At 44.7% G+C, this 16,654-nt stretch overlaps 2 protein-coding genes across 3 annotated transcripts in view; both read right to left on the bottom strand.

Moving 5' to 3' along the window:
* The window catches only part of LOC139563282 (transmembrane protein 266-like), a 79,119-nt gene extending 70,233 nt beyond the window's left edge, over positions 1 to 8,886 (bottom strand). The window contains exons 1-3 of the mRNA XM_071381830.1: positions 7,984 to 8,886; positions 6,505 to 6,653; positions 545 to 766 (exon numbers count right to left, since the gene is read on the bottom strand). Of these exons, the coding sequence (XP_071237931.1) occupies positions 545 to 766; positions 6,505 to 6,518 (236 nt within the window). The 5' untranslated portion in view covers positions 6,519 to 6,653; positions 7,984 to 8,886. The remainder of the gene's footprint in view (positions 1 to 544; positions 767 to 6,504; positions 6,654 to 7,983) is intronic.
* A 341-nt stretch (positions 8,887 to 9,227) lies between these two features.
* Positions 9,228 to 15,637, bottom strand: LOC139562844 (F-box only protein 22-like). 2 transcript variants are annotated; one of them, XM_071380965.1, is made up of 7 exons: positions 15,430 to 15,637; positions 14,718 to 14,850; positions 13,998 to 14,085; positions 13,654 to 13,752; positions 12,671 to 12,823; positions 12,188 to 12,353; positions 9,228 to 11,806 (listed from the first exon to the last, which is right to left on the bottom strand). In XM_071380965.1, exons 1-7 carry the CDS (start codon positions 15,558 to 15,560, stop codon positions 11,413 to 11,415), a joined length of 1,164 nt encoding a protein of 387 aa, XP_071237066.1. In that variant the 5' UTR covers positions 15,561 to 15,637; the 3' UTR covers positions 9,228 to 11,412. The 2 variants fall into 2 exon arrangements, with proteins under 2 accessions (XP_071237066.1, XP_071237067.1); XM_071380966.1 differs by lacking the exon at positions 15,430 to 15,637 and adding an exon at positions 15,058 to 15,293.
* Positions 15,638 to 16,654: the final 1,017 nt, after the last annotated feature.

Below are 16,654 nucleotides of genomic sequence, written 5' to 3'. Positions count from 1 at the left end.
TGGCTGAAGTCTGTAAATAAAGCCACAGCGCCTGACCCTTCCCTATTGAGGTTTGGACCTATTGGTGTAATGGCTGAAGTCTGTAAATAAAGCCTCAGCGCCTGACCCTTCCCTATTGAGGTTTGGACCTATTGGTGTAATGGCTGAAGTCTGTAAATAAAGCCACAGCGCCTGACCCTTCCCTATTGAGGTTTGGACCTATTGGTGTAATGGCTGAAGTCTGTAAATAAAGCCACAGCGCCTGACCCTTCCCTATTGAGGTTTGGACCTATTGGTGTAATGGCTGAAGTCTGTAAATAAAGCCACAGCGCCTGACCCTTCCCTATTGAGGTTTGGACCTATTGGTGTAATGGCTGAAGTCTGTAAATAAAGCCACAGCGCCTGACCCTTCCCTATTGAGGTTTGGACCTATTTGTGTAATGGCTGAAGTCTGTAAATAAAGCCACAGCGCCTGACCCTTCCCTTCCCTAATCAATAGCTACCTACTGTACGGTCAGAACGCGTCAGTGTCTTTCAATGGATGAATACAGTTGTATTGCCTCACCCTTCCCTGTTGTCGTCCTCATCCAGGTTAGAGAGGAGCTGTGATCCGGCCAGGGAGAGGTCCAGGTGGGCCAGAGGAAGGTCCCTGTAGCCGAAGCTGACCAGCTGGACAGGAGCCATGCAGGACGGGTCCATCTCCTGCACACCATGCTCCTCCACTGGGTCTGGCTGGGAGATGATCTCCAGGTCTGATAGGCCTCCAGCCTGCTGCTCCACCACGTCACTAAACACACAGGGAGAGAAGACGACTGTGTTAGCCCACTGAGCTCAAGCCTCTTCACCTTCTAACTCCACTGGGTCTGGCTTCACCCTTTACCTCCAGGTCCGACAACCCAACCGCCTGCTCAACCATATCCCTAAACACAATGTTGTGGGCTGCTGGAGATCCAGATCCTATATCAAAGTCTGAGAATCAAAACTATGAGATGATGGTGTTCATGTGTTACTTTGAAACAAACAAAACAGGGAAATAAAGTCCATTGAAGTGCTGTAGAAAACTTGGCGATTGGCGATAAACAGCACACCTTGCATCAATGATATCTGATTCATACACACACAGTGACCTGAGTAGTGGTAGAGGCTGAGCCTCTTCTGCAGGGGGGTACCAGAGCACCAGGACAAAGGGAACAAACTGAGCATATCCAGTTATTTGACATGGATTATTGTCTGATATGCATGACTTCCTCTGTTGGGGTGGAACAAAAGTTGAAATGATACAAACACAGAAAGTTATTGAAAAAGCTCTGTCCTGTCGCACAATTGTCACGACTTCCACCGAAAGTGGCTCCTCTCCCTGTTTGGGCGGTGCTCGGCAGCCGTCGTCGCCGGCCTACTAGTTGCCACCGATCCATTTTTCTTTTTCGTTTGTGTCTGTCTGTTTTGTTTACACCTGTGTTAATTTCGGTGGGTTTATTAACCTCCGCTGCTTGCTATGCTTTGTGCAGGATTATTTGCTGTTGTTTGCTCTGTTAGGGGTGCGTGTTTGCGCCACAGGTTTTTTTTCTTCTCGCGGTCGTTGTACAGTTTGGACTGTAATTAGGAGTAGAGGTTTCTCCTCCGTGTGTGACGTTACTTCCCTGTGTGTGGCGACTTCGTTGGGTGTGTTTCCCCACCTGTTGTTGTGTTGGGACTTTCAAATCAACATTGTGCTACTGGGACTTCCTTGCTCTCCTGCTCCTGACTCCTGCACCTACCTCTTCTTAGGAGGCACATAACAACAATAGAACAAATATCAACATTATTCTGTCTCACTCCTGCCAAGTGTTAGCATTTCATCAAACAGGCAGACTGAACTTATAGACGTTAAATCGGTACCTACAGTAGAATCTAGAGTCTAAAAGAGTTATTTGGCTGTCCCCATAGAAGAACCCTTGAAGAACCCTTTTTGTCTCCAGGTAGAACGCTTTTGAATTCCATGTAGAACCCTTTCCACAGAGGGTTCTACATGGAACCCAAAAGAGTTCTACCTGGAAACAAAAGGGGTTCTCCTATGGGGACAGCTTAAGAACCATTATGGAACCCTTTTTTCTAAGAGTGTACGTCAACTGATTTTGCAAACACACACTGAGGGAGCACAAAGCACAACACCTGATACTGTTGTTTCATTCTCCTCTGTAGTATAGTTAAACACCTCTATACAGCTTTGTCAGCACCTCCAGAGTATGTATACATACTGTAATATATCAGAAGTTTCTATTGTGGGCCAGGCCTCTAGCAGCATCACACAGCCCATCCACAAGCCTCAGTTGTGCCCTGTGGTGCATATTTTTAGACCAGAGCAGATGCGGATGTATCATGTCTGCTGTGACGTTGCTCTCCTCTACGCTCACAAGCCTCCCATTGTCAGATGAGTGGATCGGAGCTCTTACAAATGTGAAGTTAGGAACGAGAGAAGATGAGGAGGAGTAGGAAGTGAAGATGGAGGTTCTAAGCAGTCTCCCACTGATTCACAGTCAGTGATTGTGTTCTCTCTCTCTCTCTCTCTCTCTCTCTCTCTCTCTCTCTCTCTCTCTCTCTCTCTCTCTCTCTCTCTCTCTCTCTCTCTCTCTCTCTCTCTCTCTCTCTCTCTCTCTCTCTCTCTCTCTCTCTCTCTCTCTCTCTCTCTCTCTCTCTCTCTCTCTCTCTCTCTCTCTCTCTCTCTCTCTCTCTCTCTCTCTCTCTCTCTCTCTCTCTCTCTCTCTCTGCATGTCAGAGATTTGATCTCCACTGGGCTGTACTGTGAGGCGCTGTGAGATGCTCCACTGGGCTGTACTGTGAGACGCTGTGAGGCGCTCCACTGGGCTGTACTGTGAGGCGCTCCACTGGGCTGTAGTGTGAGGCGCTGTGAGGTGCTCCACTGGGCTGTAGTTTGAGGCACTCCACTGGGCTGTACTGTGAGGCGCTGTGAGGCGCTGTGAGGCGCTCCACTGGGCTGTACTGTGAGGCGCTGTGAGGCGCTCCACTGTGCTGTACTGTGAGGCGATCCTCTGGGCTGTACTGTGAGGCGCTCCACTGGGCTGTACTGTGAGGCGCTGTGAGGCGCTCCACTGTGCTGTACTGTGAGGCGATCCTCTGGGCTGTACTGTGAGGCGCTGTGAGGTGCTGTGAGGCGCTCCACTGGGCTGTACTGTGAGGCGATCCTCTGGGCTGTACTGTGAGGCGATCCTCTGGGCTGTACTGTGAGGCGCTGTGAGGTGCTGTGAGGCGCTCCACTGGGCTGTACTGTGAGGCGATCCTCTGGGCTGTACTGTGAGGCGCTGTGAGGTGCTGTGAGGCGCTCCACTGGGCTGTACTGTGAGGCGCTGTGAGGCGCTCCACTGTGCTGTACTGTGAGGCGATCCTCTGGGCTGTACTGTGAAGCGCTGTGAGGTGCTGTGAGGTGCTCCACTGGGCTGTACTGTGAGGCGCTGTGAGGCGCTCCACTGGGCTGTACTGTGAGGCGCTGTGAGGCACTCCACAGTGCTGTACTATGAGGCGCTCCACTGGGCTGTGCCTTTAGGTTGTGTAATTATGAGACTTCACAGGGCTGTGGGGTCTGAGTTTAGAAGGTCAGACAGTGCTCCAGTTGTACTCTAGCTCAGTCATCCTCCTCATCCTCTCCCTCATCTCATCCTCCCCCTCCTCCTCCTCCTCCTTCCCCTCCACCTGCTCCTCCACCTCATCTGCCTTTACCTCCTCCCCCACCTTCTACTCCTCCTCCACCTCCTCCGCCACATTCTCCTCCTCCACCTCCTCCTCCTCCCCCACCTTCTCCTCCATCTCCACCTCCCCCCCCTCCTCCAAATCAAATCATCAAATCAAATGTATTTATATAGCCCTTTGTACATCAGCTGATATCTCAAAGTGCTGTACAGAAACCCAGCCTAAAACCCCAAACAGCAAGCAATGCAGGTGTAGAAGCACGGTGGCTAGGAAAAACTCCCTAGAAAGGCCAAAACCTAGGAAGAAACCTAGAGAGGAACCAGGCTATGAGGGGTGGCCAGTCCTCTTCTGTCTGTGCCGGGTGGAGATTATAACAGAACATGGCCAAGATGTTCAAATGTTCATAAATGACCAGCATGGTCAAATAATAATAATCACAGGTGTTGTCGAGGGTGCAGCAAGTCAGCACCTCAGGAGTAAATGTCAGTTGGCTTTTCATAGCCGATCATTAAGAGTATCTCTACCGCTCCTGCTGTCTCTAGAGAGTCCACCTCCACCTTCACTTCCAACTCCTCAAGGCTAAGTAAAACAATATCGACCTCCTACACAATGAAAGAAAACCATCTTGTAGTTCCATTCTAAGTATTAAGAGATAAGTCAACAGTAATGGTCTGCTGATAGGATCAGGGTTGACCTGTGCAGTTGGAGGGCAGCCCCATCACCATCACTAGGACCAGGGTGTGCAGTAAAGTGCTTGTGTTGTGGGGAGTCAGTGGCCTCGGAGGCACCCAGGACCAATCTAATCTCTACAGTGACTCACTAACCTTCACAAGGACGACGGACACGGCGGACTGGGAGCAGACCACACCTGGAGTGGTTCCTACTGTATGTCCACGAACAAACAAACACAAACACACTGAACACACACACACACACACACACACACACACACACACACACACACACACACACACACACACACACACACACACACACACACACACACACACACACACAGACACATAGACACACATGCACACACACGCACACACTAACGCACACACTAACACACAGACGCACATACACAAATTAAACCCACATAGGCTGCACCCACGCATACTGTGCATGCTAGCATATCCAGGTGTGTTCTTCTGACACACATTCACATAAGAAATAGTTAAAGCGGTTAACAAGGATTTCTAAGGAAATTCTCACGATAAGCCTGACGGATAACAGTGTCTGTCTTGTGAAACAGAGAGGTTACATGGTACACATAATCAGTGGAGAAAGCTCTCTCTCTCTTACGAGCCTGGCACGCATCATCCCTAGCTGAACCCCCATCTGAAATGTTAATGTGGTCTATGTTTGAAGGCCAGCATTATGACTAATCCCTACTTAATATGCTCCCAAGTACACAGAGACCTCTGGGAAGAAATACTAGTCAGGTAGTGACTCTTTTACCTCAGAGTGAGGAGTAAATCAGAGTATATCACCTTTATTCACCAATTACATTTACATATACCTGGAATGGTGCAGGCAGCAGCAGAGAAAATATACAGACAGAATATAGACAGATATAGAGCATCTCGTCTTGGATCAAAACACTACTTGAACCACAGTAGGCCTAAATGATAATGACCCTGAGTGTTTCCCAGTGTGGGTTTGTGTACATGAGACAATGAAAAAAGAAAATAAATACTACTATTCGACTATAAGTGAGACCAAGTAAGCTCAAGGAACTATAGATGCCACAAGTCAAGTTCAGCCTAAAGACAAAAGCCTCCTCTTCAGCGTCCTTGGTCCTCTCGCCCTACACTACACGTCTCCATTAGACCAGACCTGTCCTGGCCTCTCACCATCCCTTCTGATCAACACAGCCATCTGATCAGTCATGGCAGACACAAGCTGTTCAGAGCCCCACACCTCATCATCTCATCCCAGCACAACTGCATGCAAAGCAGGGAGCCAGTGCTGTGGCTAGCTGCCAATGGAAGTACATGGACAGTAGTGGCCCAAGACTCCTGCCGTCTTGTGTATCTCAGTTGGTAAGAGATTGTGAGTTAAATTCCCACAGGGATCACATATGTGTACTACAAAGTCCCACAGCAGAAAAGCTCAGAAGCATACTTTATATACACTACATACATACAGTACATAGAACTCACTCTAAGACAATGGGAAAAGCCATGGCACTCTGCAGAGTTTATGTGTATTATTCAGTGGGAAAGACAAGAAGAGTCTCCCTTGGGGCATTGGGACACATACACACAGCCTGCCCCTTCAGCCAAATGATAGAATTAGAAGTGTTATGGGCCAGGTCGAAAAGGTCATTATTCATGTTGCATAATTGGCTTAAGGCAGTCCACTGACCATACAGAAGGTCACGCAACTGGGAGCAACCACAAAGAAGATCATCGCACCACTTGCAATGTACCGTTGTTTGTGTAAGTTGGACAGACACATCAGTGTTTCATACAGTGGAGGCTGCTGAGGGGAGGACGGCTCATAATAATATATGGAACGGCGTAAATTAAATGGTACCAAACATATGGAAACCATGTGTTGGATGTATTTGATACCATTCCACTGATTCCGCTCCAACCCTTACCACAAGCCCGTTCTCCCCAATTAACATGCCACCAACCTTCCGTGGTTTCATAATCCAGAAAAGCAACACCAATCCATATTCTAGTGTACTTGGGTTGGTTGGACTAGGCTACAGTATGTGATTACTGTAGATTAATGATCTGGGGGGAGAGAGATCTTACTGAGCACAGGTCATGTTCTGGGGGGGACAGAGAGGAGATACACACACTGGGTGGTGTAATGTACTATACTTACTGAGGGTTAGCCATGTTGGTGGATGGTGATGGTGATGGACAGAGGAAGAGGAGGAGGCTATGATCTTCACTCAGTTCTCAGTCAGGCTATGCCTCTCTTAGCTTCTGAGTTCACCACACCAGATAGACTCTGCTGGACTCATGTTGAACCTGGGGATTAAATTAAATATCAATTACACCTGACATGTACGACAACCATATTACATCCGTATTACACTAAGATGTTTATGAGTTCAGTAAAACATTGTATAATGGCACCAGAAACCGTATGGGGATACTGAGACAATGAAGAACTATAATTGTAGCTTGAAGAGTAACCTACAACAGCAATTCTTCAACGTAAAAGATGATTCATTCTATGTCTATGGTAAGAGCACATCACCTGCATGTCTGCTGGATAATAATCATGAAGAGCTGCTCTCACCATAGAATGAGTCCATTGTTGAGTTATTGCTGTGAAAATCCATTACGCTTGACACAGGACATGCATGAGCGAAAACCTACCCAGGTGCTTGGTCTTTATTTAGATATGATTGATGACAGACAGTGACACACTATTATGGCAATCCCCTGAGAGTATTGTATGTGTCATTCAATAACACTTTAAACGCAAGACATACACTACAATACCAATACTTTAAATGGAGAAGATGTGAGAGACCTAACAGGTCAAATCTTTCTGTGTTGCCCATCATTACATTTCAGATGGTGCTGGTGAGAAGGTCTATTGAGAGACTTCTACTAAAGACTACAACAACTGAAGGTTGTTAGCACATCCCAACTTACTGTATAAAGGGTTATGTTAAGCAAATTCTCTTGAATACCCTTTTTTCGACCATCGTGTTTGAATGGTGAGAGTTCATAGACTGTGCTTTGCCTGATCAGCACAGCATATCAAGTAGAGGTCTGTCCACTGGTCTCTGCATGACCTTAATAAGCTACAGGAGCCTATCAGTTCAGATCCATCTCGCCTCTAATCTACTTACTATATAGTGCACTACATGTAAGTGAGCCTATGTAGGCCATTTGGAACATGCCCTGGGTCTCACACAGTTCATTGAATAGTAAAGTAGGCTAACGGCCCCTTACTTCATAACTGAGGTTTCTTCACACTAACTTCATTTTACAAGGCTTTTCTGTAGCACTGCATAAAATTCAAAGCACAACTCAGCCCCATATCCACGTCAAAACCAAACTTACAGGTAGCTTGACATGCAAATGTTTGCCTCCCTGTTCGGGAACTAATAATAATGTAACCCTACTGGAAATTGTAATTGAAACGGACTAAGCCAAGCATTAATCCACGTTAGGACTATACTTAGTCGCTGTAGTACCTGAATATAGAAGCAGAGACTCGAGAGACTATAGTAGCCTAGTGCGTAAAGCGGGGGTGGTCCCCGTGGTAGGCTACACCGAGGGAGTGCCCCGGCAATGTACAACTAATCTATTATTCAGTTGAACCAAAGAAGAACCTTCCTACCTGTCTTGATTTACATTGTTGACAATCTAATCGAGCCTCCCGTTGGCCGCGTGCTCGTGATAATGTCTCCCTCTGTGATGATCAGCGTGAGCGAGGCTCGTGCTCCAAGCTCGTGGCGATGTGTAGGCTGCTGCCTTCCTTAGCACTTTTGCATTGGACAAGCACCCCTGCCGCTGCTGCTGCTTAGAATCCTGTGCAAAACGAAAAGACTGGAGCCGAAATGCAAGCACCATCGTCGTTCAGCAAGATTCTATTAAGTGTCCCTGACTGACCACCAAATAACCAGCTAACAGCATCATTGGAGAGTGGAGGAAGAAAGGTCAGAACGTTGTGTGTGTTGTTGGCTACACCGCACCAAATTTGCTAGTGAGGGTTGAGGGCTTCCCCCGCGATCGCAGAAGGGACTCCTTGCTGCCGAATATAGACCTCCTCTTCCACAAGGAGCTGTCTAGGTGCTGAAAACCTGATTAACCTCCGGCTGCTCTAGTGCCACGCTGTGATGCCTGGCTCTCTCCCTTTCAAAACCGAGAATAGTAGCACAATCCCCGCGAAACAACGTCAAAAACATTGCCGTTTATTTTCATGCCGAATAGTGGCAGTATCGAAGCTCTAACATTGTCATTGCTTGCTTCGGTCACGAATCACATGTTTGCTCTCAGTGGATTCTAGTTCCAAATCCTGATAACCGAATGAAAACTGAGGTACAGTCACCTCACTTGATTTGTAGCCCTATAGCTTTATGCCCGAGCTGCCTTTCTCCATGTCCATAGGCTTTACGTTTTCTATCGTTTCGTAAATTCAAGATACTATGGGAATATAAATTATCTTTCTACCAATTGGCTTAACAGTTTGTCATTCACCAGGAATAGCCAGTCGATGGTTAGAGCGCACATCAATCAATCTCATAGCGTCTTCGCAGCCTTATATCAAACACGCCTGCTTGTCAAGGTTAGGCTTTCGGAAATGGTCGATATGAAATAATTGTAGTCTATGATAGAGCAATTCTGAACAATTAGGCCTGTTATATAAGAAAACATATATATAAATTGCAAGTTTTACTATTCTGTTATTCTTTCATTTAAATGTTAATATAAGTACATTGGTTGTAGAATATATTGGAAGATGTTCTGAAAATAATTAGATGCACATTTTTTCTCCATTATGATAAATCAGGATACCTAAACCTGAAGTCCACGTTGTGGCTCTTGTGCAGGAGTTAGATAGAGAAAGCCAGAGAGTGAGGAGACATTTCAATGGCAGTCATTTATTGAATTTGAAATAAATCAAACATATTTGGCACACATAGTTGAAAAGTGCTTGTAACCTTAAACATTTTGCTCATCATATTAAAGCCAAAAAAAACGATTTAAAGAACAATTTTAAAATAATCCAATTAGCTCTACACAGAATGGTTGTGTGTTATCATTAGGTGTGTTGTCTAATGAACATAATGAAAGTGTATAAGGTGACAAAGATGCATGTTCCTAAAATATGTCTGCTATAAAAAAAAAGTTTGTTATCCAGATGAAAACCTCTGTTGAGTGTACAGTATTATTTGGGAAAAGTTAGGTCACAGAAAACTATGAACAGTGATCTTACAGTTCCCCATTACAGAGTATCAGGAGAAAACTTGTATGCTATCCTGAAAAGTTATACCTTAAAATAGCTTATTCTAAATAAAAAACAGAAGCAATCAAAACCATTTAGCCAAACATATAGGTTGGTAAAATTTCACATTCATCTCCAAAGAACTGTTTTGAACTTCCTAAACATTTCTCATACCTCATACCTTCATAACCTCATACCTCATACCTTCATAAACAAAACAAATACTGTCATCAGGAATGTCTTCAGAATTATAATATGTTCGTAAATTCAATGAATGAAGCAGAATATTGTACAGAATCCCAACTACAAAACTGTTTGTACATGGTATGTTTATCACACAATCATATAATGGTGGGAATACCCTGTTTGGGAGGGGAACACGTAAAATAATAACACACATTTTAAAACCATCAGTTCCAATGAAGCAAGAAATATGACCTTACAAAGAGATTTTGTCTAAACCATGGAATCCATTTGCGTAAATAGAAGCTAGTGAGGCAATTACACAATAACAGCACAAACCCTCATTCTGTTACCAAACTTTGCATCTTTTAAAAACATTTTTTTAATTTAGGCACGTCAGTTAAGAACAAATTCTTATTTACAATGACGGCCTTGTTCAGGGGCAGAACGACAGATTTTTTACCTTGTCAGCTCGGGGATTCGATCTAGCAACCTTTTGGTTACTGGCCCAACGCACTAACCACTAGGCTACCTGCCGCCCCACTGTTCACTGTTCTTCAAGTAAATGTCTTTATAAAAGTCATCCTTATGCATAGATGGTTTGTTTAACTTTGCAATCATTGCTTTCTGTTTGACATAAAATTTCAAGTGAAAAATCAGTCTCAGCCTCACTCTGTTATTGTGGAATTGCCCAGTGTGTGAAATAGTCTTATAAAAGGTAGTAGGAATAGGCCTTGATTTAATTGCATTTCAAAAAGGGTTTCTCCATATCTAACACTAAAAGAGGGACATGTGTCAAAGCACATACAGGAAAAAACATTGAAATCAAGACAAACTGTTACTTTCCTTATCTTCTTAACTAAAAAGTGCCTGATCGGTAATCTCAACAAGTATTTATAATAATTAATAACAATTATATTTGTTAATTGGACATCAAGTGTCAGTAACTTTTCACTATAAGGTGTAAGAAACCATCTGGTCAAGATTATTAGTTAGTTTCAGTTCTATGTTTTGAATATGTGCATAACATTTGGTGAGTAATTCAGGATAATATATACGTGTTTTACATGGGGAAGTCCACTGTATTATTTTGTAACAGAGGACTGAGATGAATGGACAGTATTTTCTTCTCTGATTCCCATCAGCACCTTGTTAAACTCACTAACATATCAGCAATATTTTCTTTTCAAGTTTCAAACTGATCAATGCATGATCAAGTAAGTATTTGCCTCTATCGCAGCCAATAAAACATTGCATTTCCCCCCAAAATTGACAAAGTTAAAACTTTACATTGGGAAAAGTTGAACACAACAAAAAGAAAGACATCTACATGTTGTAACCCACTTCAAACAGCATCACATACCACCATGGCTAAGAGTTAAGATTCTACAACCAAAATGTTGTTGATCCTGATTGTTATGTGCACAGACAGTCTTCTGAACTAGACACCAGGGTTGTATTCATTAGGGCACACCGTTTCAAAACATTTTGCAACGTAAAACAGGTGTTTCTTATTGGACCAGTTAAGATAGTACCTCTCTGCTTCTTCTGGTTTTCTTCCGTTTCGTACCTAATCAATAGGAACCTGAAGTGAACAAAACAAACTGTAGTTTGAATGTAAATATGACCATCGACTCCTCAACCAAGGTGAACTAGGGTCATAACAGTGGTGTATCCATGCTGCAGACTGTCCGTATCCGTGTCACACAGAGTATAGTCCTCCTTCACGATACGATCACACCCGATCTCCCCGTTACCAAAGAAGCCAAACAGTGGGATGTTGGGGAACACCTTGCGGAAGGTGTCAGCCTCCACGTTACGTTGGTTGTTGTAATAGTTGTGTCCGCGGCCCACGCAGGCAAACATGAAGCCCAGGGTGTTCCTCTCTGGGAGATTGGCGGCTTTCAGTCTCCGTATGGTGGCCTCGGCTGCCTTGGGGCTGCTCACGTCCTGCTCCAGGAGAACACTGGCCCCCTGGATCCTTGGACCGCTCAGAGCCAGACCCACCACGCCGTACGACCCCCGGCCACAGCTATGGAGAAAGACAGACCACTGTCACATAACTGTATAGTAATACTCTAAGCTAAACCCTAACCCCAGTACCACTCAGGGCCAGACCTACACCACCGCACGAGCCCCAGCAAGTTACAGAGAACGATGGCGGGACAGACAAAAACAAAGTCACAGCTGCATAGTAAGAGTAGGGATTCCCAAACTTTTCATGTCGAGGCCCTCTGAATATGATGAGCCTCCAGCTGAGGACCCCCACTACCTTAAAAAATATGTTGTTTTGCCGCTTGGTAGATTACTAGGAGGTCGCAATAAATAAGACCTCAGACCCCTGTTTGAGAACTCCTGACCTTTCTCAGCATTGAAAAGAACAGTACATGTTACAGATCACTCAGGTACTCACCACTCTCTTTCAGGGGAGAAGACATTCTCCACATGGCCCCCAGCGATGAGAGCCTTGCTGCGTGCCAAAGGCTCCAGGACCTGGTTAAGGAAGCGGGCTGCTCCGGGTTTGTAGGCTTCATAGCCAAAGAGCAGCACCACACGCAGATCAGGGTTATTCACCAGCCCTGAGGGGACAGGACGACAACAGAGAGGGGTCAGAGATGGAATCATATGGTGGACGGTTGGCTAGAGCCAAGGATGTGTTTAGCATACTGTAGAAATGTTTGTTGCCATCTCTTTTCTGTAAATATTGGTATTTAGCACTCACACTCATATACTAATCCTAGTATCAACTTTACACTGCAGGGTTTGTATTGGGCTAGAACAAGACCTGCACTGACCAGCTTAATGGTTGACTGTGGTACCCCTATGTGGGAGAGCGGAGAAAGGTATATTTCTGAACTGGTCATCATAACTTCAACTCCCAGTCGGTCACACCAACCTGCTTCCTCCAGGTGTGACTCTGAAATGGTGCGTTTGCAGAAGTGAAAGGGGCGGATGTCCACTCCCTCCATCCTAGGAAACATGATAGCGTAGCCAGCTTCTCCTTCTTGGAACTCCTTCGGTGGACCCGAGTGGGAGCCACTGGGAGTTACTGTGGGGGAAGATGAAAAGAGACTCAGCAGCAACTCTTGGGAGGACATTGGAAGTTTGCTTAAAAAAAATCTACATTTTGGCAAATGCCTTCTTCAGGGTTACTGTGGGAAAAGGCAAAAGGACAAATCATACTGTCAACCAATGTCCTTTTCCTTATATTGGTAAATGTATCACCTGTATGATGTACATTTAAAGTAGTTAGCTAGCTAACAGTAATTGCATTTGAGCATATTGCATGGCGTTCCACTTCTCTGGTTCTCTAAGCACCCAATCTATGTGACATAACACTATTTAACACATAACAAATCAATATTACCTAGCCAGATTTTCAGTTCACGAGCAAAGACACTATCTGCATACTTGGTTGATGGAGTGTCACTTCTCTCCAGCTTAGTGATTATATAGAGTAATACAGAGCACAGACCCTGTTGTCAGTCCTGGAATACTAGGCTATCTATCGACATATCTAGTCGCCATGCTTCTCTTCCCAGCTCCAAAGTAGAGCACCCTATGCTAATAAGGCAGGGGGAGATTAATGTGGACCATCCCCTGTTGACAGGTGACCCATTCCTCTGTGATACGCTTAAGTGAGCTGGTTAACATTCAAAAACTCTGGTAGATGAGAATGCACAACACGCATCAAAGAGGAAAGGACCTGAATGTCATGCACTGGCAGCAGCCTGTGTCATGAATTATGGCACAAGAGCTAGCTATCAGTGGTTAGTGTTGTAGGAATTATGTGTTATAACATATTACAACACACAAAATAGTTACCACACGGTGTTCTGGTCATTAGGAAGGGAAATATGAAAATACTGTGGTTCTTACAAACAACACCAGGAGTGGCAATGGCCATGATGTCACATCCATTGGGGAACAGCCTGTTCAGTTCCTCCACTGAGTCTGAACTGTGGTGGCTCTTACGTGCTGCAAGAGGGGATACAGGTTAGAACATGCCTTACATTTAGATTGTTACTGACTGGGTCTCTAATATAAGCAGCAGGTTTCACAACTTAGCCTACAACTTTTAATAACTTACCACGTGTTTAGTAACATAAACTAAATGGAAGTTTGCTAGTAGATAAGAGGCCACAGTACTTTTTACTTCTCGGCCCAGGATTATTAGTGTGCTTTACTACAGAGTAGTAAATGTAGTACATGTTACATCTTACCCTTTTTCTGCTTGTAGCAAGAGTCTTGTCCACTGAAGGTCTCGCTGTCCACCATAACCAAGACTGTTTTGGGCAGCAGGTAAACATTCTGCAAACATTAAGAGAGAGGTGTTTCTACAGTTTTCAATAATGTCAGACTCCACATACTGCACACAGACTGTCTTCCACTGTAGGTGCCAGGCTATAACTTTACTGTGTTCTACTAGCCTACTTGTAGGACTGTTGCAAAAGCATACAGATAGATATGCATAATGTCAAACAAGCATGCCTCTGGCTAATCTCAGTTAACCCAGAACTAAAGTCTTGCGTAATTGGTCAGACGCTCGATTAAGTTCTGGGTCTGTACATGTTAATAGAAGAGATGCTAGAACGAGGAGTGGAACCGGATTGAGGAGATCCACTCTTTGCAAGTTATAGGTAAATGTATGGGCCAGATGTCCCCTCCCCTTCCAAAATTAGAAAATATGCTAACACCTGTGAAACCTTGATTTGTCCAAATATAAAACCAGTGACGAAAAACTGGAACTACTTCTGCTCGTTATCAATCGGAGCTCATAGTATAAAGACAGATCTACGGTACCATTTATGTTTATGTAGTCTGTTCACGAGATACTACTCTCTGGCATGCAATCATGTCAGCTCTATTCATGACACTTCTATCAACAATTCATGAACGTTCTCCTGAAAAAGACCCTGTGTATTTCCAGTAGTCAAACTGACCTTCACTTCTTCAGCCAGGCTGTGGCAGAGAGCATGGCCGTCATAGTTGGACGGTCCAGAGGCAGACACCCACGTCAACTTCTGCTGGACCCTCAGTACTCTCCGTGCACAGTTCATCCACAGTCTGCAAACACTGCACAATAAGGAAGACAGTCGTCGTTAGCTCTCACTCTCATCCTGGCATGACAAGGAAGTTGTTTTAAAAAAACATGATACCTACGACCAGTCTGGGGATAACTAGCTAATGTTAGCTGGATTACAAGCATTTCTTAGATAGCTAATTTAGCGGTCAAACACTAATCTGTAATACAAGATTATTACTAAAATACTGTTGCGCTACCTGTTAGCTAGCTAGCTAGCGTATGCTAGTTTCACATGGCTGCACGCCTTTTTTGCAAGCAAAACGTATACAGCTAACAGACACATTTGGTGTAGATTGCTAGTTAGCTACATATATTCAGTTCCAGTCCTGTTTAGAACTTGGAACGTGCATTGCCATTGTTGATAAAACACTATGCTTGCTAACGTTAGCTAGCTAGCTGACTGTGGCTAATCGGTCAGTGTTATCCGGAATCCTTGGGACATCCCTACCCCCACCCCCCGAAACCCTACCCTTACCGGGGGGGGGGGGGCGTCCCAAGGTTCCCCGATAGCACGGACCGTGGCTAATATAGCTAGCTAGCTAACGTTAGCTAGCTAGCTAGTCACTTACCAAGCAATTTGGAGCAGGGATTTGGTTGGTACAAACGTCAAAATTCTCTCCACTACTTCTGCCACATTACTGAGAATGTATTCTGCCGTGCATTCATCTGAAACGCCAGAAAAGTCTGTATTTCCATCCATATTTCCTTCGCAAGATCTTGGCAGCTAGCTACGGATTTGTCTTTTGACCTTTCACTAATGCAAATCGCATAGCTAAATATCGAAAGCAGTGTTCGTGAGAAAATACACAATTACTGCCACCTAGTGGCGAGCACACTTTATCTGCCTAGTATGTACAAATCAAATCAAACGTTATTTGTCCATGCGCCGAATACAACAGGTGTAGACCTTACAGTGAAATGCTTACTTACAAGCCCTTAACCTACAATGCAAATAGTCTGGGTAGCCATTTGATTAGATGTTCAGGAGTCTTATGGCTTGGGGGTAGAAGCTGTTTAGAAGCCTCTTGGACCTAGATTTGACCCTCCGGTACCACTTGCCGTGCGGTAGCAGAGAGAACAGTCTATAACTAGGGTGGCTGGAGTCTTTGGCAATTTTTAGGACCTTCCTCTGACACCACCTGGTATAGATGTCCTGGATGGCAAGAAGCTTGGCCCCGGTGATGTACTGGGCCGTACGCACTACCCTCTGTAGTGCTTTGCGGTTGGAGGCCGAGCAGTTGCCATACCAGGTAGTGATGCTACCCGTCAGGATGCTCTCGATGGTGCAGCTGTAAAACCTTTTGAGGATCTGAGGACCCATGCCAAATCTTTTCAGTCTCCTGAGGGGGAATAGGTTTTGTCGTGCCCTCTTCATGACTGTCTTGGTGTGCTTGGACCATGTTAGTTTGTTGACAATGTGGACGCCAAGGAACTAGCTCTCAACCTACTCTACTACAGCCCTGTCGATGAGAATGGGGGCGTGCTCGGTCCTCCTTTTCCTGTAGTCCACAATCATCTCCTTTGTCTTGATCACGTTGAGGGAGAGGTTGTTGTCCTTTCACCACATATATATATATATATTTTGTGTCATATATTAATGGATTACATTTTCAGTCCATTGGCATTTGAGAAAGAATTATCCTCATAAAAAAACAAATTTTATCACTCCAAAGAAAGTTTTTTTTTGTTGTAGTTTCTATATCACTGCAAAATAACACAAAAATAGTAGGCTATGCATGGTCCTGGAAATATCATTTTTTATTATTAAATGGATCGATTCAAGGAGGTACCACC

Source organism: Salvelinus alpinus, chromosome 33 (genome assembly GCF_045679555.1).
Source record: "Salvelinus alpinus chromosome 33, SLU_Salpinus.1, whole genome shotgun sequence".
NCBI classification, from domain to species: domain Eukaryota; kingdom Metazoa; phylum Chordata; class Actinopteri; order Salmoniformes; family Salmonidae; genus Salvelinus; species Salvelinus alpinus.
Note: the sequence above shows the minus strand (reverse complement) of the source record. Positions and strands in the feature narration are given on the sequence as shown.

What these genes read in the sequence shown, in the direction of transcription:
- LOC139562844 (XM_071380965.1), bottom strand. Translation starts at nt 15,560, where the DNA reads ATGGATGGAAATACAGACTTTTCTGGCGTTTCAGATGAATGCACGGCA. An exon ending in TTGCTACAAGCAGAAAAAGG is followed by an intron (nt 13,753 to 13,997) that starts GTAAGATGTAAC and finishes CCCCTCTTGCAG; the next exon opens with CACGTAAGAGCCACCACAGT. An exon ending in TTCTCCCCTGAAAGAGAGTG is followed by an intron (nt 11,807 to 12,187) that starts GTGAGTACCTGA and finishes CTTTCTCCATAG; the next exon opens with CTGTGGCCGGGGGTCGTACG.